Genomic DNA, 22819 nt, shown 5'->3' with positions numbered 1-22819 from the left:
TTTCCCCACTCCAGGGGGTCATTTGACACAACACGAAATAAATTTATTTTTAAAGTATTTTATGCATAGATAATATTTTTTCATGTGCCGTACATTTTCGTTAGTTCAAAGGGGAAAAATCTGAAAAAGAAAAAAATCCATATAACGAAATGTTTGCTTTATATTTTTATAATAAAATATAAATATACATTAATATTAAGAAGCTCGAGGTGGTTAATTATCACCTTAGAAAGTCGGAGTCAGGTGGAATGGACTCCGTTAAATTGATGAACTAATAAAAAAGCTATGAACGAAAAGGTGTGAATTATATGCAATCAGTCCATGAATACAGGTAAAGTCACAAGCAAATGCTAGTAATATATACATATCAAAATGTACAAGTAAAGCGCTTTCAAATGATACCAAACACTGCATATTTATCTTAACTTTATTTTTTTACTCTGTATGTTTTGTCCGCTAGAGGGCGCCACATTAGATTTTGTGAAACCCCATATAGCCTTTAGCTAGCTGGTTGCTGGTTATCCAGTGAACAATTCAAACGCGACGAATGATATGTCATTTGTCGAATTCTGATAAGTAGTTTAGAAGTTACGAGGGAATAGATGAACATACATACATGACCTGTAAACAACCATAACCCTCCTTTTGCTTTGCCGTAGTTGGGTAAAAATATGTTAATGCCGTACTGTATCAAATGGCCATAAAGCACCCTTAAAATTGTAGCTTTCGTCGCTTTCATCAGCCTAAAAGATGTGGTCTGCACAAAAATGTACGGCATCGTTTTTTTATAATTTATCTATGTTGATACTATTTAAAACAACGGATAAAGTGTAGAAAACTATTATATTTCATTAATCTACGATGTTTAAACTTTAACAAAATTTCTGGTTTTGCATTTCTCTATAACTTTTTTTAGAACGGTTTCTTTTGAACGGCAATACTATACAACAATTGAATTTTACAATATCATGTTAAAAAAAAAGTTCCCGTACAGGGTCAAATGACCTTACAGCTCTTTATATCAAGAATTTGATGAAATTAAGATGATTATTGGTATACATTTAAAAGAACAATTATTTTTTGACGGCATTGCTTTTAATAGTACTTTTGAGTGCTAGATAATGTTTTGGAACCGAAGCCGTACTTAGTCAAATGACCCTCTGGAGTGGGGAAAGAGAGGGGATTGCAACTCTCGATTTTTTCCCCTTGTCCCCATGATTTTTGTACGGCGTTGCGGAATAATGGATTAAAAGCAGTATAGCAATAGTATGACACAGATGCCGTACATGGTCAAATGACCAAATTTACCCCCGGTAACTCTCGGAAATTAAATAAAAATTCCGACTTGTTGGACCACCATTTTTGTACGGCACTGAGCGGTTTGTTATTATTTTTAATGGATCTATCGATGGTTAAGAATGCCGTACAAAAATATATGACCAAAATTTACCGAGTCTACCTGTACTTTTCAATTCTCATCTGCACTCAGTTGGACAGCTTACAAGTGACGGCATAGTGATGAATCTTATTATTTTTTGCTCAGCTATCGTTCTAGATATGTCCCCTGGTGGTTCATTTGACCCATATTTTTGTCCTATGCGGGCTTGTAGTCTATTATTCAAAGTTACAGCTGCAGTGTGCTTGGTGCTTACAGCATATTAAAAAAGGTTCGCATATATAGCTTGCTACATTAACAAGCTAAATGTATAATCTAAGATTAAAGCATTTTAAAACAAAACTATCCACCGTCTGTGTGATGATTAGATCTTTAAAACTACGCAACTGATCTTGGTGTGGTTTTTAAATGATATTAGAGGAAGTTACTACATAATTTATTTGGTGTTAAACAAAGTAGGCAAAGCCGCGGGCAGAAAGTATTAAAAAGTGATACCAAAGAGCAAAAAATACAAGTGTAAATTATATTTATAAATGTTCTAAAAAAAATAATTTAAATCCCATTTCACTTTTTATTCTTCTTCTTTTTACTCTTTATAGGCACATCTGTCTCGGTTATATTATCTGTCTGGCTAATTTGTTCTTCATCAACAGTCTTCTTATCTTTTTTCTTTTTCTTTCTCTTTTTGGGAACTGTTTCTTCATCTAGAGTATCAATTTCATTTACTCCTTCCTCTTGATCATTTAACTCAACATTTTTATTTTCACTACTGGCATCACTGTCATTTGCTTTCCTTTTTACTTTTTTTACAGGTTCATTTTCATGGCAACGGTCTGATTCTTGTGCTTCTGACTTATTTTTGGATTTCTTTACTTTTTTTTCGTTTGAAATATCATCTTCACTGTTATTGTTCCTGGATTGAGAGTAACCTTTATATTTAGCCTGTTGTAATAATGCCTGTTCTTGCATTTCAATCCTTGCTAATTTACCCAATGCTTTTAGACCATGACGGGCACCTCTGAAAGATAAATAATATTTTGAATGAAAAATTTGCAAACCTTTTGCAATTTTAGAAACAGTATAATACACAGTACAGTGACACTTTTTTTGTTTACAAAGATATTTAAAATAGTAATAGATATTGAACATGCTAACTTTAATATTTTGAAATTGAAAAGTTTTTTATAAAATTTCATGTAAAAAAAATTATCTAAATTATTTTTACATGGAAATTAAAAGGTAGTAGGTACTTGAAGGACATCAAGATATTGAAATATGCCATATATATGTACTGACCAGGCTTATGTAAAAAAGTCTCTTTTATAATAAGCAACTTTTTTAACTTACTTTAAAGTTTAAACTGTACAAAATATAATATTAATAGCAATACAAATCCCATACTTATGAGCAGTTCTGCCTTCACAAGCTGCAAATAGCTCCTCATCACTCAATTTCACACCTGGTACTGTTTCTTCTACAATTCCTTGATCATTCAAATCTTCAGTTTTAGCACCGCCATTTGATAGTATGGAGGTTTTAACAAAAAAGTTTGTATATTCCTCTTTTGATTTATCTTTATTCTTCTTTTTGTAGGTCCAAGAACTGTTTGTTATTTCAAACTCGTCATCTTTAGTTTTTATTGCCTTTGTCTTTCCATTTTTCTCTTTAACCTGAAATTTATAAATAAGAATGTATGAGGATGTTAATTATTTACTGTTTTATACAAATAATACAGTTTTCTAACATTTAACTCATAATAGACTTGCTGCTATTATGTTTAAAAATCACCTTCTCAGTTACATAAGAATTCAATTCATATAAATTTGGTTTGTATGTAATCAATTCCTTTAGAGTTGATTTTGACCTTTAAACAGACAGATTTAATTCTAACTTACACTTATCAACAATCAGTGACAATAATTTCATGAGTTTAAGCGTATTTTTTTGTATATCTATACTAATTTAAGCTGAAAAATTTATTTGTTTGAACGCGTTAATCTCGGGAACTACTGGTCCGATTTGAAAAATTATTTCAGTGTTGGATAGCCCATTTATTGAGGTTGGTTATAGGCTATATTATTATATCATCACGCTACGACAAACAGAAGCGGAGCCACGTGGATGAAACCGCGGAGCGCAGCTAGTATGTCTTTGATTATAGTGATATATTAACGTAGTTACCTCAACATTACTAGCAGCCGTGTTGTACAGTTTCGTCCACCAATGTTCTGTAAATTCCGCGGCTGCATCATGCCCAATACCCGTGACACTACGCTTCAACTTCGGTTTTAACGCTTCCGATATACCATTTTCATGTTTTCCTAAACCTTTGCCTAAAAAAATTTAAAAACAAATATTTACGTAAAACTATCGACGATAAAGTTGTGTTGAGGTTTGTTGATATTTACCATCGGTCCAGCCATATTTCTCCAATTGTTTGCGTGCGAAATCCATTGCTTTATATCATTTAAATTAAATCATAACTCTTAATAATAAAAATAAAGTACTAATTGTTATGATAATATTTTTAACCTAAAATTAACCACATTGATTTGTTTTGAAAGTGTCGAATGATTTTGACACATGACAAATTCTTACAGACTATCTAAATAGGCTAAAAGTTAACAAAGATAAATAAGAACTTTTACATAACGGGTTTTCTGAAAAGCATGCTAAATATTAAAAATTGCATTATAATGTATAATGTAATATGTAAGAAATGTGGTAGAAAAGCAGTTAATATTATAATTATGTGTAATGAAAAAAGGACTAACATTTCAGATTTAATAAGTTAAAAATGAGAGATAAACACTATTAATCTTCATTGTACATATAGCAACACAGACGAAGTCGCGTGCTACAACTAGTATTATATAAAATTGAGCATTAGTTATCCATTAATAATTAATTAATGAGTTGTTTTACAATAAATTTCAAACATCTTCTATAGGAACAATTTTATTATAATAACAAACGATGTATAATTTTCAATCACATAGGAATGTCTCAACTACACAGGTAGGTACCTACCACAGACATAGATAGACTACGCAAGTACCGCGATCTGTATGAAAACCAAGCGTGTCATATTTTTTGTACTGACCTTGACGCGTTATGACGTCACGAGCGCTTTTTAGTGATGGTAATTTCATTTTACGCTAAATCGATTAGGACGCCACTCGCGCGGCGATTCTAGTATCGTCCTATCCCATCGAAGTAAATCGAAAGAAATCAGATCAAACTAGATCTATGTCTAAGAGGTAATTAAATAAATGAATCGTAATCGATTACTAAATCGATTCAAGACAGAAAAATGATAATTACCATAGACAGAGGAATGATAAAATAAATTTATAAACCTTTTAATATTCTAACAAGTAAACTAATGTGTTTTAGCTTTTTCTTACATATGCCCATTGAGTTACCATGTACTACGTACTAGAGAGGCCATCGAAAGAAAGTAATGAAACTGTCAATCAATCAATCTTTATGTCCCGTTGCATCAATCCATTTTTCTTTTATGTTCGGGTTACTTGGAAAACTGAAAAAACAAACATAGTCTAAGCAATAAGGAGTTTTCTTAAAAAACTCCCAAGATGACACTTTAACTAATGGCGTCCATGTCATAATATTTATTTTTAGTACCTTTGTATTAAAATACTTAAAAGTTCTAGGTCAAGTCGTATTAAATGACAAAAAAAATCTATGCCTTTTTTTCTGAAAAATTGCTCCTTCAAATTATCATTTTTCTGTTCGATTATAAAATCGATTAGAATCGAGAACTGTTGCATCAAATGAACATCACTAACCACAAAATTGGACAGAAGAATGAGAACAGAAAAATGAGAAGACGCTATTCATTGCTTGTTATCATACGACTCGATCTTTACCGTGCCAAGTAAAAGCCGCAATGTATTCCGAATCATTTCGTATGATTTGGTATCCGTGTTTGTCACGATCGTTTTCCACAGATATTCTTTATTTGATTTTAAAATAAATAGTGCATATTCTGATTAGAAAATTACTTACCGGTGGAAGGAAACATCTCTGCTAACTCGGCCACTCACAGCTGTGGAGTTTCTACAGTTTATAACGGCGTAATTCGGCATTTTACTTTATTCAGCTTCACGTCTTTCCTTGGCGAACTGCAAGCGCGTACTGAGTGTAGGCCAGCGTCAGGTAAGTTTCATAATCTTAGTTTGGACACGGGAAGTACATACACTCGCTTAGTCTATCTTGATACATGTCTGTGGTACCTACATAAAGATTAATATAAAATATGTATATGAATAATTTATCATACAAAGATATTGATACAATATTTATTACTTCTGCAGTTCTTTTAGGTCTTCAAAGGTTGCTTCGTTCTCTTCACTGCAAAAAAAATACAAAAATAAAAATACAGAAGAAGCAATTTTATCTGGTTCGATAAAAAAAGCGAAACTAGCTTAAAATATACGAGCCGACTAAAAAGTGCTAAAAACTTATGTTATTATATCACAAAAAATGTGTCATATATTTATTTGGTATAGTTAACTATAATCTTTATAAAATATATGAATAATCTAACATAGTGCATATAATAAAAAGGTATTGCTATAGCATTATAAGGTAGGTAGATACTGTGTTTAACATTTTAAATTATTACATAAAGTATAAACAATTGATTCTATATGGTCCATTATGTAAAGGAGTTTTATTACTCATCTAGGGTTGCACACTCATAAAAACACCATAGACAAGCTTAATCACAAAAGAATTGCCATTACCAAAAACTCTAGCAAAACCATAGACATCTTAACTTAATTTTTCATACCCAAAAGCATTTTTTATTTCTTAACTTCAGAATAATGGTTATGATTAGGATCGCGTTTTGACCTTTCCAAATATTTCAAGCCATGTGTACCGCTAGAAGAGTAGCATGCAAAAAGTTGCCGTTTCAATAATTCCGGTCGAAAGTTTTTCAAGAAATACACCCAGCATTTTACTATTTCCTCGTCATTGGAGCCTCTGAAAATTGTTTCTCTATATTAGATTTTTTTTAATACATGACTATAACAGTAAAATTTTGATACTTAGTACTTTCTTAAATTAATTTTAAAGGTGATCTATTCATTATTTAATTACTAGCTGAGCCATGCGGTTCTACCTGTGGATGAACAGGTGCAAGTTTTTCTACAGCTTATGTATTATTCTGATACATAAGCTACATCACTGCCAAGTATTATCGAAATATGTTCAGTGGTTTTAGCCTCATATTATATATGTACTTTCCATCCTCACAAACTTTTGCATTTATAATGTTCAATACTTCATAATCTTTTTATTTTTCAAATCCATAGACTAGATACTAGAGACAAAGAACTTAATTTTCAATGTATAAAAAACTCAGATACTATTCTATTATTATTAATAAGACCAAAAACAAGTTAGACTGAAATTTAAAAAAAATATATAAGTACATACGGTTTCTTAACCAGTATGTCGTCAATTTCTCTAATATACCATTTGGGATGATCTTCCAAAATATCCAATTTGCTTAGCATGATGTCATCCACATCATAGATTTCTCCTGAAAATATCAGATTTCTTTATTAAATATAGCAAACTTGCTTGTTATAAGTCTAATCCCTACTAATATTTTAAGTTACTTTGTCTGTCTGTTCTACTTAAATTACCTACTCAACCAATTTGCATGAAATTTGGTACAATGATAGTTAATAAACTGAAATAGACATTGGATAGGTTCCATCTTATAATCTAGGTGTATTGACGTTATCTGTATGTATTGACGTTTCAAAAGTGCTTCTCGAAGAAGTCTAATTGAATAAATAAATGTTTGAGTTTGAGTTTGAGTTTAGGTTAGCGCGAAGCCACAGGCAGAAAGCTAGTAAGTAATAATGCCCAAAAAAATGAAATACATAGATCCTGCTAGCCATATCTTGATGATTATATCCATAATTATCATAATATTTTAATACAAAAATTTTATACATATTTTTAAGCTATTGCATAGCTTCTATCGCGGGCATTGAGCGTGGGGACCGAATCCAGAAATTGCGTAACGAAAAACCTCACGCTCCCCACGGGCGCGGAGGTGTGGCTTGAAGGCATAGCATGCAATAGCTTTACCGCGGCAGTCCCCGAGTGCCACACGTCTTTTTAATTTTAATTGACAATTAATTATTAAACCATACATTATATTATATCCAGAAGTTGTGAATTACAAACTAATATAAATAAAATTTCACACAAAGAAAAAAATATATGAACATAAATGAATGAAATACCTTTAATATGATGTCCATCACCAGGGCTATATAAGAGAAATGGTATATTATACTTTGTAGCTATAATAAGTGGGTACTTATTCTTAGTAATCCCTTCGGATAGAAACGTTCCTGTGCCATGTTCAGGGTTTGTAAGCCAGTGGTGGTTGGGCTCATTGCGTTTTAGCGTTCCATACACAAATACTTTGTGAGACATCTATAAAATAATTACAATTAATTAGTATTAGTTTATAACAGATCTCTTTTGAATGATCATTTAATGTTTAAAGGATGTGTTATCACAATGATATACATACTACATTCACTATTAATTCTAAATTACATGATAATAGTACAATCATAGGTTTATGGTTATAATATTGGTTTATGTAAATGTCAGAGAACAATTGAACAATTTTATGATGTAGTTATCCTTCAATTAAGCATTTATAGTAAGGTTACCTAAATAACATATACGAGATACCTACTGTATTATATATTACTAAATATTATCGTGTTAACTGTTAACACTACCTTTTATTGCCTGTCTATCAAAGGAGATCTAATTAAAATACAAATATTAGTCAATATATTATTATAGAAAATACTAACGTCTCGATAAGCGATGAAATTATTATTTTTAAAATTAGTTATCAAAACTACACTCAAAACCTTAATCATTAATCAATAAATACTTTGAAACTAACATTTAACATTATTTTAAAATTGGGCGCCCCGCGCCCCTGATATTTCGCAAAAAATTGAAAAGTCAGAATTAAAAACTTATGACATTGGCATTTGACATTGCTACCTATGTAGCACAGAGTAAGTAAAGTTGAGTTTGCCTGTAGCAAAGTGCTAAAAGTCTTTGTTAGTGTTTTGTAGAGTTTGTTTTAATTAGGTAATCGCACAGCATTAATTAATTATTAATAACAATAATTATTTATATACCTAACAAAAACAACAAAAAAATCTTTATAGAATCTGTAATAAAATCGACGACCATCGGTCAATGACATATCGATTTGGTTTCCAAAAATTGATTATAAACGTCATCCGTTGTTATTCGACTCAGTCCCAACTCCCATTCAGTCATTCACTCTGCCATTCATGATTCAGGCATTCGCCATTCAGTTGATTTTTTGTATTGCGACGCAGTTGTTGTGTTTATTAGTGATGATAAAAAATTGATACAGTATTTCGCTGAATATAAAACACTATGTTTTGCAATCAACTTTAGTATTTTTCGATACTATCGAACAATAACTAACACTCTTTCGTATTTTGTGCTGTGTTTTTAATTGAAATCAATAAAAATGAGGCTGGCGGGCACGATTTTTAGCAATGTGACGAAGATGTTGGACTTTTATTCGCAATTTAATCCATCGCCGCTCTCAATAAAGCAGTTTATAGATTTTGGTAAGTCAACATTTATATTTAAGCGAGTTCCTGTATTTATATCAAGCCATTTCAAGCATTGGATCAGAGTTCATTATGAACGCAATATCTTTTACTATATTAAACGTTCGTAGTTTGTTTTGTATCTTTGCTTTATTAAAAAAATATTATAATTTATAATATTTCGTCTTAAAAAAATACTTCATTTTACATTCTTCTACATCGATTTTTGATATCTCATCATAACAAACTTTCAAGGTCAAATGGATATCCCATAATTTATGGATGAATAAGGTCCTAGTAATAGTACTACTTGATACTAAAACACGTTATGAAAGTCAGTCAAGGACGGTTTAATTTAAATATATTATACAGTTTAGGCCTACAATGTTATTATCCATACTATAGTCCTTTCCACCTAAGATGATTTCTGTGACACATCGATTATTGACACGTGTAGAGATGTCGGTTACTGAAATCGTATCAATTGTTTCCGATAATCGATAATATTCTATATGGAAATGAAATCGATTTGAATAAAGTACCAAAATTAGTTTTTTCGGCATTTCGCCAACAATTAACTAAGGAAACTTAGCAAACAACAGCAACAAAAAGTCAACAATAACAATTAGTAAAAATAACAGAATACCACGTAAAGTATCAATATAAAAATGAAACTTGTATACAAGGTTGACGTACTCGTACAGACGATTGACTCGATTGACAAACGATCACAAGATGGGCGCCGATTATATGATTTTCCAACTCTATGATTTTTCAACGATCCATTTCATGTACACGAATTGCGTAGGTATTATATTTTTGTGTTATTTTATTTTATTTTTCATTATATTAAACTAAACAATACTGTTTTTGATTTATAAGCTTAAGATGTTTCATTTTTATATTTTTGGTAATAATGCCGCCATAAAATAAAAATATTATGCACTAAAATTATTTTGACTTTTTAAACATAAAAGACGTAATTCGGAACACGATGAAGTGTCACAGGAATCATCCTAAATGAAAAGGACTATAATATTATAAATGCGAAAGTAACTCAATCACGCCTTAACTACTGAACCAATTTGCATGAAATTTGGTAGGTATAGAGATATTTTGATACCCGAGAAAGGACATAGGCTACTTTTTACCCCGGGACATAGGATAGGTTTTATCCCGGAAATCCCACGGGAACGGGAACAATACGGGTTTTTCTTTGACTGCGTGGGCGACGCCGCAGGTGGAAAGCTAGTAATATGATAAAGATATGTTCTGAAGCTTATCATACAATAATAATTATATAAGTCTAAGTGTAGTGACTTATATGACTTATTTTAGTGAATGTAAATTAAGTACATAATACATAGTAGATAAACAATTTTTAACTCCGAATGAAATGATACAGATACTTAGTAAAGTAAATGTAAAATTAATAAAATATTAAACAGAATGTACCTAACACTTTCCAAACATATTTTTTTATATTGTTTCCTGTAAGGGCTCTGATTGATTTTGATAGAATTTATTTTGTACATTTGGTAGGCCTGAGAATATTAACACTCCTAGTGTTACAAGTGTTTATGGGCGGTGGTGACCACTTAACATCAGGTGGCCCATCTGCTCCTTTGCTTGCTCTGACATAAACAAAAAAAAATATTATGTTGTTACCTTTTTTTTTACACACTTATGTATGTTTGTTTATAACCCACTCACCACTGTAACCAACTGTTTTAGACTCAAATTTGATTCACTTTTAACGGACTGTATTAATTATTGTTGTACTTTTCAATTAATTCAGTAACATTAAGGGTGCACTCACACACATCAGTCACCGTCAAGTCACCGATGACTGATCGGTGACGGTTTGTGTACGTATCCATAAACACCAGTCACCGTCATGTTGTCCGTCAGTCACGTCGCCGGTTTGACTGAATCATTGAACACATACATCAGGTTAGTGAGTGATTAGACGTGTGTCACGCTAGAGAACATGTAGCAATTGACGGTAGCACGACGCTGACTGAACTGAGACGTGACGGCACCGGGTGAGTGGGGATAAAAGTATGATACATGTATGGAAAGATTATTTGACGTGCCTGACCGGGGACGTCACTGATAGATTTCGTGCCGGCGACTGTCGTGTGGGAACAGAGTCATACTAGAACTATTGATACATATATTTTTTTAATCCTGTCCGGTGACGTGCCGTGACGGTGACTGATGTGTGTGAGTGCACCCTAAAGTTAGTTTATTTTTTATTTTTGAAAAAATATTTAATACTAGCTTTCCACCCACGGTTTCGCCTGTGCAGTCAAAGAAAAACCCGTAAAGTTCCCGTTCTCGTGGTAGTTCTGGGATAATCCTATGTCCCGGGGTAAAATGTAGCCTATGTCCTTTCTCGGGTATCAAAATATCTCTATACCAAATGTCATGCAAATTGGTTCAGTAGTTAAGGCGTGATTGAGTAACAGACACAGTCAGTTACTTTCGCATTTATAATATTAGTATGGATTATTATTCCTCTAATTGATAAAAGTGTCCTGTGAGAATTATATTTGCTAGACCAGCGAGTTCACTATAACATGATGATGATGAAACAAACATAACCCATGGCAATTCGTCTTCTATCAATATATACATTGTTTTGTTATTACGTCCTACAATAATAGCTGAATGTAGAATTAATAATAATGAATATTGAGTTCAATTGAAAGCAATGTTACAATGTTTGCGTTTAAATTAAATAGGGCAGAGTTTGTTCTATTTAATGTTGACTAGCTGCTCGCTCTGGCTTTGCCTATCTAGACAAAATAAAATGTTACATATGTTATGTAGGAATAGTGTAGCTTTCTACTGGTGAAGAATTTAGAGAATTTGGTAAAGCAGTAAATATTAACGGTTAAATTAAAATGAATAAAAAATCATATATACATAACACATCTTCTATCCACACAATCAGGTTCACACAATTTCATCTAAATTTCTTCAGCCATTGAAGTGCAAACAAGTAACATACAATCAAAATATTATATGTATACCTACAGTCACAGTTTTAATTTAATAAATTAATATAATATTCATAAAATATGTAATGGGAACAATACAACGCATTAACATAGTGTTCAAAGATAGTGGTATTTATAAGTGTTCAGAGTGTTTTTATTGGCAGAATATCTGCATTGCAGAAAAATGATTAATTGATGCTGTTTCGATGTTTTCCATTTCTATTTGGTATCTCAATTACCGATTTCGATAATTCTTTATATACCGTGTTTATTATAATTCAACAAGAATTCAACGTAGTTAGACGTTTTTTTGTGGTTAAACTCAGTCACTCCAGTGACATTTAGATTTATATTTACTTCACTCGAATTAAAAACACCGTTATTGTGCGCAAAATAAGAGCCAAATAAATAAAACTTTTTGCCTTGACTGTACAAGAACCCGGTTGATTTATTTTTTTATTTTATTTTTTTCGTAAGGTATGTGTAATGATCTATCTCAAAAACAATATTTCGTGTGTATTGGTCTTAGCCCAAGTTTCAGGCCCAATTTGCCCATTCTCCTTTCCGCCGTTTCTTTTGTATTTTATTAATTAAACTTTGTTATTGTGATTTGTGAGGTTGAGCTTGCAAAACAACTGTTTTCAAAGAATTTTCCTTATGATCTGTTGATTCATACGAAACCTTCGCGAAAGTGAAATTAAACTGGGAATTACGAAAGCGATGGTTCATGTAATTTCAAGAACTAAATTAAATTAGTGGAATTTAATCCATATTCCATACTAATATTATAAATGCGAAAGTAACTCTGTCTGTCTGTCTGTTACTCAATCACGCCTTAACTACTGAACTAATTTGCACGAAATTTGGTATAGAGATATTTTGATACCCGAGAAAGGACATAGGATAGGTTTTATCCCGGAAATCCTACGGGAACGGGTTATTCTTTAAAAACGCGGGCGAAGCCGCGGGCGGAAAGCTAGTTACATATATTTGTGATTGACGCGTTGGGTCAGTGGTTAGGTCGTAAACGTAACAATCGTGGTGTTTCGGATTCGAAACATCGCAGGCTAATACATATTAAAAAAACAGCGTGTGTGCCGAGCACACGTGTCAGAAGTGAAACTTCTTTGGCAAGATTCAGAGATACAAAAATCGTCGCCTTACTCCATGACGTGACCGTATTGCCATGACGCGACCTTGAAAATTTATCCTGACATCTGACAGCATTTAAAGAAACTTACCGGCAACATTTTTGATAAACTGTTGCTCATAAAATGTTTGCAATGAATATGATGTTTGAATGTAAATTAAAAAAGCTTTTAGGAAGTCACAAAAGGTTTTTCGTCAACGCTAAAAAAATAATGAAAATAAACATGCTAGCAATGTATCCACAATGCTTGGATTATTATCAACTAGCGGCCCCGGCTTCGTCCGTGGTACATGTTTAATTTTTCTCTCCATAAGAACCCTCCTCGTACTTCAAGGAATATTATAAAGAAAGAATTATCGAAATCGGTTCAGCCGTTCTAGAGTTATGTGCTTACATTTTGCTACTCATTTTTTTATATTATGGAAGATATTGATAATCTTCTTATATATAAAATTCTCGTGTCACAATGTTAGTCTGCATACTCCTCCGAAACGGGTGGACCGATTCTCATGAAATTTTCTGTGCATATCGGGTAAGTCTGAGAATCGGCCAACATCTATTTTTCATATGTACCACGGGCGAAGCCGGGGCGGGCCGCTAGTAATTTATAATATCATAACACTGTCACGTTCATTTGACGATAAAACTATTTTAATATCAATGATAACAGCTATCTAAACGGCTAAACAGCGCACAATAAAACAACGCTAATGTGAGAAACAATTATGCCATTCAATAGTAACTTAATGCTGTCCTACATCGAATATGATAAATGCAGTGTCTATTGTTTTATGGAATTTGATATCATGACAAACAAACATGTGTTATCTGTATGCTTTTTTTAAACGATTTTAACGGAAAAGGGCTAATGTTTTTTCTAATTATTATGTATGTGTATGTAGGTATTTTGACGTCACAAACTAGATAATTTCGTGGTCAATCATTATAGTTCGAGAGGTGGGTGTGTCAGAGTTGTAAAAGGGTAAAATTAGGCTTTTTCTTCATCTTATCGATTTGAGTTTTTATCAGATGACTAGGAATCACAGTAAAGATAATTTTATTATTATTTATTACAATTGTTTGCAATCACGTGTTTTTTATATTTGCAAAGTTAAGTACAAAGTACACTACGACTAATCGGAGCGGGGCATAGTAATGAAAAATATTGCACGACCGGCAAAATACTCCTTTTTGAGGGCTTCCGTAATCCGTTGCGTGTGCTGCCTAAACAATATACATAGTATATTGTTATCTCATTAGAGCGTTTTTTTTTAGTTTTCTAAACTATGTTTATTTATATAATATAACCTACATATTATGTACTATGTAGTGAAGATAAACTGCGTAATAAAGTCACGAGGTGTTATTAACGGAAGTGCAGCGTGTCCTGCGAAGGTTGAGGTGAAACCTTGGACAAGGTTCTGCGGTAGTGTCGTACATGCATGATGTTATGTGATATGTATGTTTTATGTTATGTGATATAAGTGTCATTGTTTTGGTGTCGAATGTTCTAGAACAGCGATTCAACTAAGGATAGGAATTGTGTGACGTCACAGGTGATTCAAACGAATTATTATTTATTATTAATATTAACTAGCGACCCGCCCCGGCTTCGCACGGGTTCAATGCTGATACTAAATACACTACAGAAAAACTGAGAACGTTGTACATACATATATAAAAACATAGAGGCCCGCTCCGGCTTCGCACCGCGCACGGGTATACAATATAATAATATATAGCCGGGCGGCCGGCCGGTACCGCCGCAAACGCTACGTCCCGCAATTTTTAAATCTGTAATATCTTCGAAAATATTCACTTAAATCATACGGTGTAAAGGGCCATATAGATCTATATTAAATGAATAATGTATTCAATGTATTTAATTGGTTAAGGATTAATAGTGTATTGGTTAAAATCGCTTCGAAAATTAGCCATTATTTGTCGTAAAAAGTAAATGACAAAAAAAAGTTATTGTGGGTTATCCACAAGAGATAGACATATACCATCGCGGACTTTTCTGTAGACCTTTTCAATGTGTATAATACTTAGTACATTATTTTGATAAAACTCGTAGGGTTCAGCCTGCGTTTGCAATGTAAGCGGAAAAAATGTAATTTTTTACGACATCACATTAGAAACCTCAAAAATAACAGTACTTCTCCACTATTTAATGGATGTTATTATACATATAAACCTTCCTCTTGAATCACTCTATCTATTAAAAAAAACCGCATGAAAATCCGTTGCGTAGTTTCAAAGATTTAAGCGTACAAAGGGACATAGGGACATAAGGACATAGGGACAGAGAAAGCGACTTTGTTTTATACTATGTAGTGATCTAAGTTAAGAAACGTTTCTATATTTTGGTACCTATTATTTTGGAGTTAAATGGCGGATCGCTAGTTAATAAGATCATTGTAGTTTGCTTAATTTCGAGTACCTTATTTCTTATAATGTACCTTGAGTAATGTATAAAGATGTATCTTGAGGAAAACTGCAGTAAAAATCACAAAGGATGTTGCATGATGCATCATGAGGCAAGTGAAATTCTTAAAAGCTTTTTGTGAACAAACAAATAATAATTTAAGTTTTAACGCTAAAAGCAGTTTGAAGTCACGTACGCAAACACGTGTACCTTATGTATACGTACATTATGAGTATCAGTTTAGAGTTTAGACTTTAGAGGCTCGTTAGTTTGCTAAATAAATTAGGAAGCTTTAGATAATTTAATTTGGTGAATATTTGCCTTTTATGTGACGTTTCTGAAACCGATAAAGGTTCATTTCATTGAAATCAGAATATACAGCCGTTTATGATGAAATCAAAACCTACAGGGTACTTCCCGTCGATACAGAATCTTGAAATTTGATACGAAGCAACGTTTTATAGCACAGTTATAGAGATAATTATATTGTGAAAAGTATAAATTATTTACAGTTACTTATAAAAAATAGTTTATACGGAACCCTCGCTGCGGTTTCACTTGTCCGGTTTTTCGAGTCAGCTATAAAACGTATTATCTATTCTACTATAGTATAACATAACAATCTTGATATTTAAAAAGATTTACATGTTAAATGTGAAAGTTTGATTTGCAATAGCGCGTAAAACACTGAATGGATTTTGATGATATTTCGCATTAAGATAGACCTTGACCTGGTTTACAAAGATACTAGTTTTAAGAATGCAGTTCTACGCTCGCATAAGCCGTTCCTAGTAAATATTTCTATAGCTATGTATTTTGTTTCATGTTTAGTTTTGGAACGAAGTTCCTTATCGCGCGTTGCGAAAGTCGAAAAGTTGTAACGATACTTTTTGCTATAGTTGTCGCTTTGATCTAAATGCATCGTAAGAGCTAGCGCGCACGAGCAACTTTGTCGCCGCAACTATTTTGTCTCCGCAACTATTTTGTCTCTCCACCCATGGGCTAGTATGAAAGTGCGCGCACGTAGCGACGCAATTCCCCATACAATTGATGGGAGAGACAAAATAGTTGCGGAGACAAAGTTGCTCGTGCGCGCTAGCTCTAATTCGTAACTGTTTCTTTTTTAAACGCATACGCATACGCAATATTCAAGAAATCGAACGTGAAAAGAAAAGCGGTACACATTTAAAGTTTGAAAATGGAAAATAATGACAGAACTTATGACCAGACTAGGTATACAAAAGTCTGGTCATAAGACTATAATTGTATAGTCTGGTAAGTGGTAGGTATAGTATCATCTTTATTTTATTGTTTTTGTGATATTATTAGAATTAATAACACGTGACGTGACCTTGTGTTAGTATTATGGATTGCATTATAATTTATAATCAGATTATGAGTCATGATTATATAATACCGTTTATTCCGAATATTAGATTGATAAGAATTAAGAATAGGTTTTTAAAGTGAAACTTTTATTACATCGTCTCAAACTTTTTGGTCTGTGTAGCGCATGTCGCGTGTATCGCGGCTGCCGAGTAGGTATACCTACCGTCACGCGACATGCGCTACACAAAGCAGTGTTCGGAACCGTTCGAACAGTTTCACTTTTACCGTGGTTTCATAAAACCACACAACATTTTTTTTTAAGGTTGATAACTTGATAGTTGTTTTTACTGCTGTTTATAGAATATATTCATATTATAATTTTTAAAACCGGTTTAGTAGTTTTCGACTTTTTCGAATTAAATCGTAACATAAAATGAAAAAATATAATACTTTTGTCTTTTATATTATCTTGGATGAATAGATAGTTTTCAGTTTCTAGTTTTTAGATTATACTTTGATCCAGTAAATATCATAACTAAGTATGTTTACATTATGTATTTGATAAACATTAATGATTAGACACCAACGGTAGTTTTGTTTCAACCGCCAAAAACTTGGCACGGTGCAATGTTTTGCTGACGTCATGTTATAATAATTATTAATTTTGACCGAATTATATTGCGATTTTCCTCGAGGATCGCGGAAAATTATGAATAGGAAATTCGTTATGTTTACATTGTGTTGAAAAGTAATTTTCTGTATTGAAAAGTAATTTTCTGTATTGCTATATTGAGAAATTAAAAAAAAAATTGAGAGATGTCAAGGGACACCTGGATACAGAGAGACTGAGATACACGTGTCGTTACAACTTTTCGTCTTAATTTTTTCCGTCTAGCCCTTTCGTAACGCGCGATAAGGAACTTCGTTCCAAAAAATAAAAAAATCCGCAGCTAATAGCCAGCGCGCACGAGCAACTTTGTCTCCGCAACTATTTTGTCTCTCCCATCAATTTGTATGGGGAGTTGCGTCGCTACGTGCGCGCACTTTCATACTAGCCCATGGGTGGGAGAGACAAAATAGTTGCGGAGACAAAGTTGCTCGTGCGCGCACTGTCTAATAATATTCATACTGTTTCTATCTTTCTTTCATATTTTGTATACATAATATTTATCACTACCCATAAATGTTTGTATCAATGGCACGCACACAAACACTAAAGCGTGTATATGTAGATACACACACACACACACACACATGTCCATCGCGAAATAAACAACAATAAATTTTATCGTTCAGCGGTTTCAATCGGCCTCTATTATCGCGAGAAATGTCAAAACAATGTTTATGTTAAGTGTAGTATAATGACGTCATCGTTTATAATGACTAGAATAGGAACGGATGTTTATTCCAGAAACGGATAGCTAAACGAATAGAAACGAATAGGAACGGAATATATTTCGTCTAAAATTTTACGTCTTGCATATTTTATTTTTGCGCGTGTATCTTGTAGTATTGGTACTGTAACCAGTATGTACATTTTATTGTTTGTCTCTTAAATTTTAAACAGCTTATGAAAATTATTATAATTATGTATAAGACGCTGTATATAAAAAATAAATTACTGCAATGACTATTTAATTTAAAAAGTTTCATAATCACGCCGTTTTTTATTTGCTTGTTTAATTTATATCCCAGTTCAAAACTGGCTAGTTAGTATAAACTTCATTTTTGGCACGAGGCCTTGGTAGATACAGTTTGTTATCATAAGAGCTAGCGCGCACGAGCAACTTTGTCTCCGCAACTATTTTGTCTCAGCAACTATTTTGTCTCTCCCACCTATGGGCTAGTATGAAAGTGCGCGCACGTAGCGACGCAACTCCCCATACAAATTGATGGGAGAGACAAAATAGTTGCGGAGACAAAGTTGCTCGTGCGCGCTCGCTCTATGGTAAAATTTTAGCTGCAACATACGGGTAATCTAAATATTATGAAATGTGTATATATACAATTACGTATATGTTAGACTTGCTTTGCCCCTCGGTTTACCCACAGTGCTCCGCTCCTGTTTGTCCTAGCGTGATGATATATATAGGCTATTATAGCCTATAACCTTCCTCGATAAATGGGCTATCTAACACCGAAAGAAGTTTTCAAATCGGACCAGTACTTCCTGAGATTAGCGCGTTCAATTGTAGATACTTTAATTTTAGTTAATTTATCACTGTACAGTGTACCTACGCGTCATGTATGAATATTTCGACTTTCCAACGTTACCTATGTATGGAGGAAACTTGCTGTGTTGCCAACAGTACTATTTGGCGAGCGGCCATGCGTTGTGGGTCAATGTCGGATATGGCATACGAAATTGTAACTTTATTAGTTACAATTTCGTATTATTCATTAAGGGGGGTTAGGCGGTCAGCGAAAATTCAGCTATTCGGGCCTGAGGTAAGCGGTGAGGGGGTCCGCGTTTAGTATGGAATCAACGTGCTCGAAACTGAAAATCGTAAGCGCCATTCACATTTTTATCAAAAAGTGAATGAAAATATTTAGTATTTTCTAAATCTAAAACAGTCACGAAATCGAGAAGGTAAATACCTATGTATTTGTGATTTTATACGAATTATTATCGTAAAATACAGTTGTAATGAGAATTTATATGATATTTTAGAGGTAACTTCAGGATTTTTTTTTTATCGAGCAAAATTTTTCCAATCGTGTTTTGGAAACAGTCATCCCATCACACATACGTTCTGTAATACATATTAGAAATTTCAGTGCGAAAAAACTTCAATATTTTCAATTATAGCTCATAGAAAACAGTCCATTTTTCCGTTTTCACCTACTAAGGGCCCTTAACAATATATTATGTAAATCATAACAGGTACTTGACCACAGCTTTGCCCGATATAGACCCCCTTCTATCTCCTTCTCCAGACACAAAAATCTTAATACATAGTATCTACCTATATAAAACGTAAAGGACAGACTGATCTATCAACGCACAGCCAAAACTACTGGGACGATCGGGCTGAAATTTAGCCTGCATAAAGCCACAATGATAATAGCCAGATAGCCATAATTATTATGTCAAAATCAAAAAAAAAATCAAAATTGTTTATTTGGAACAATAAAAACACACCTTACAAAAACTTTATGAACGATGGCACCCATAAAAGCTTAAATAAGCTGCGGCACAGGTGCCAACGCCCGCCTCCATACATAAGAAGTTCCACTATTATAGATATAATTTAGGTATGCTTTAAGAAAGAATTTTGGTAAATTCTACCGATACGGGGATAAAATAGGAGATGAAAGTTGATGAGGCAATATTTTGCCATAAAATCGCTCCGTTGCAACCTGAAAGAAAGACAAACAGACGGATCCAGTGCTAGCAACTAGTAATGCATAGCTATTTATCTTACGTGCTCCCAATAAATTGTATCGTGTCGATAAATATTCCATATTATGCCCCAATAAACAGATTTCTACGCAATTAACAATGAATTAGTTATTAGATCTGTCGGTCTATTATTTACCAAAATAGATATGTCGGTCAAAATTGCCTTATTATATATCAAAATAGATTCATTATAGGGTTTCTTGTATTTAATGTCAAAATTAAATGTAATTGTAGGTTCTATCTTTTAATTATATAATGTAAGATGATTATTTGATCTCTTTTTAAAGGTTAAAAGAATTACGAGTTATTAAAACTATGAGAATCTTAAACAATGATTGTTTTGGTCTTATCCTTACCTCGACGTTATACTTTTTTCAAAGAATTTTTGTCATACAATTAAATAAATAATTAAACAGTTGTGGAACCGAGGAAAACAGTTTCGAGCACTCTCTTTAAGCATACATAGGGAATAAGGAAAATGGGACAGAGAGTCGACTTTGTTTTTTACTATGTAGAGATGGCTACTATTAAGTAGTCTGTGGTGATGTAAATTGTACGCTACTTGAAGAATATTTTGGCGCCAAAAATAGCCGCTCCCGTGGCGTAATTATTATAATCATTTTATCACGTGTAACACAGATAGTGGGATATATTTAGAACTTAAATATTCTTCTCTTTAAATTTGTATAATTTATAAATTAATTAACAAGTTGCGCCACCTCAAAAGCTAGTACTTTTGTAGTTAATGTATTAGGTACTCAAGCTACATCACTGCCAAGTATTATCAAAATCCGTTCAATGGTTTTCGCGTGTAAGGGTAACAAACAAAGGGTATATTTTATGTATGGTTATACAACATATTATGCCATATCTTTATTACTGAACTGCTCAAAAGATATGTGCGATGTGCAATAATATTTTAAACATATAAAAAAAGAGGTTATCTTCACAAGTTCAAGATCGTAACGAACATTCACCTTAATCATTTTTATTTTATTACTTGTGTATTTTATTTTAATATCATTTTATTGGGGTTCCGTACCGAAAGATAAACGGAACCCTATTACTGAGAGTTCGCTGTCTATCCGTCCGTCTGTCACTAAACAGTATCTCATGAGTCATGAACCGTGGTAATAATTACTTAGACCGTTTAATTTTTCAAAATTGATGTATTTCTTTTGTCGCTATAACAATATAAATTCGAGGTAAATCAACGGTTGGCGCGATATAAAATTGGATAGATGAAATCTTTTTTGCTGCTGCTTCTTATTCTATATCTATACCAATATTATAAAGCTGAAGAGTTTGTTTATTTGAACGCGCTAATCTCAGGAACCAATGGTCCGATTTTAAAAATTCTTTCGTTGTTAGATAGCCCATTTATCGAGGAAGGCTATAGGCTATATATCATCACGCTAAGACCAACAGGAGCGGAGCAATATGGGTGAAACCGCGCGGCAAAGCTAATAGCGTATAATATGTACGGAACAAGTGTCGCGAGCTGTGGTCGCGAGTCTGACTCGCACTTGACCGATTTTTTTTGTAAGTATTCGTATGATTCGTGCGTATACGTATTATTGTTTTTGTTTGATAAGGTTATTATGTTGAGTAGATGGATTATCTATACTTTAGATACATATATAGTAAAAGGTAAATACATAATAATTACTTGTGTGTATGTGTGTGTATATTTTTGTAAGACGAACTTCTTAAATTGTATCTATCACATCTATTATGTGATAATAATTATTCTAGTAGTCGATTATCTAATTAACACATACACGTGTGAATATCGTCACACATGCATACACGAGCACACACACACATGTACACGCGCGCCATTATACACATACGCGCACACATACATACATACTACTTGTCAACGCTAATCCAAAACAATCGACGTCATAGAAAACAATAGATACATTTTAGCACTTATCATTTCACAAATATTTGTACAGATTATAGTACATGTGACAAGTACATAAACACTTTTATACAGTTCGAGTGGTTGTTTTTTGTTCTCTATCGGTACTTATTGAAGGCTGAGTCCTTTAGCGAGGTCTAGATAAATAAAAATCTAGATTGAGATACTACATTAGAAATGATGTGTAATGTTTTGTATTAGGAATGATGAAAATGTTGTTGTTATTAAGTCACTTCAAAGAAGAAGGCTTCTTATCTTAGTTTTATTTTTATTTTTTATGTACTTATTCGATGTCATGAATTTATATGATATTTTAGAGGTAACTTCAGGATTTTTTTTTTATCGAGCAAAATTTTTCCAATCGTGTTTTGGAAACAGTCATCCCATCACACATACGTTCTGTAATACATATTAGAAATTTCAGTGCGAAAAAACTTCAATATTTTCAATTATAGCTCATAGAAAACAGTCCATTTTTCCGTTTTCACCTACTAAGGGCCCTTAACAATAT

At 32.9% G+C, this 22819-nt stretch overlaps 3 protein-coding genes across 5 annotated transcripts in view; 1 reads left to right on the top strand and 2 right to left on the bottom strand.

The window, feature by feature from the left end:
• Positions 1-1941: 1941 nt before the first annotated feature.
• LOC149896571 (G patch domain-containing protein 4-like) lies at positions 1942-3955 on the bottom strand. Its single transcript, XM_090117628.1, has 4 exons — positions 3805-3955; positions 3578-3729; positions 2798-3066; positions 1942-2414 (listed from the first exon to the last, which is right to left on the bottom strand). Exons 1-4 carry the CDS (start codon positions 3848-3850, stop codon positions 1961-1963), a joined length of 921 nt encoding a protein of 306 aa, XP_089973754.1. The 5' UTR covers positions 3851-3955; the 3' UTR covers positions 1942-1960.
• A 1698-nt stretch (positions 3956-5653) lies between these two features.
• Positions 5654-8402, bottom strand: LOC149896570 (putative gamma-glutamylcyclotransferase CG2811). 3 transcript variants are annotated; one of them, XM_090117570.1, is made up of 5 exons: positions 8278-8402; positions 7687-7882; positions 6863-6968; positions 6275-6406; positions 5654-5770 (listed from the first exon to the last, which is right to left on the bottom strand). In XM_090117570.1, the coding sequence occupies exons 1-5, from the start codon at positions 8344-8346 to the stop codon at positions 5722-5724; spliced, it is 552 nt and encodes a 183-aa protein (XP_089973696.1). In that variant the 5' UTR covers positions 8347-8402; the 3' UTR covers positions 5654-5721. The 3 variants fall into 3 exon arrangements, with proteins under 3 accessions (XP_089973696.1, XP_089973697.1, XP_089973695.1); XM_090117571.1 differs by having other exon boundaries at positions 6213-6406; positions 8200-8322; XM_090117569.1 differs by having other exon boundaries at positions 5663-5770; positions 6213-6406.
• A 394-nt stretch (positions 8403-8796) lies between these two features.
• The window catches only part of Pdk (pyruvate dehydrogenase kinase), a 46434-nt gene continuing 32411 nt past the window's right edge, over positions 8797-22819 (top strand). The window contains exon 1 of the mRNA XM_090117473.1: positions 8797-9084. Coding sequence (XP_089973599.1) covers positions 8982-9084 — 103 coding nt within the window. The 5' untranslated portion in view covers positions 8797-8981. The remainder of the gene's footprint in view (positions 9085-22819) is intronic.

The sequence above is a fragment of the Colias eurytheme genome, chromosome 28 (assembly GCF_061535395.1).
Source record: "Colias eurytheme isolate Ceu_HAF_F1 chromosome 28, ilColEury1 Martin Lab GWU primary, whole genome shotgun sequence".
NCBI lineage: Eukaryota > Metazoa > Arthropoda > Insecta > Lepidoptera > Pieridae > Colias > Colias eurytheme.
This window is presented reverse-complemented; position numbering and strand designations above follow the sequence as displayed.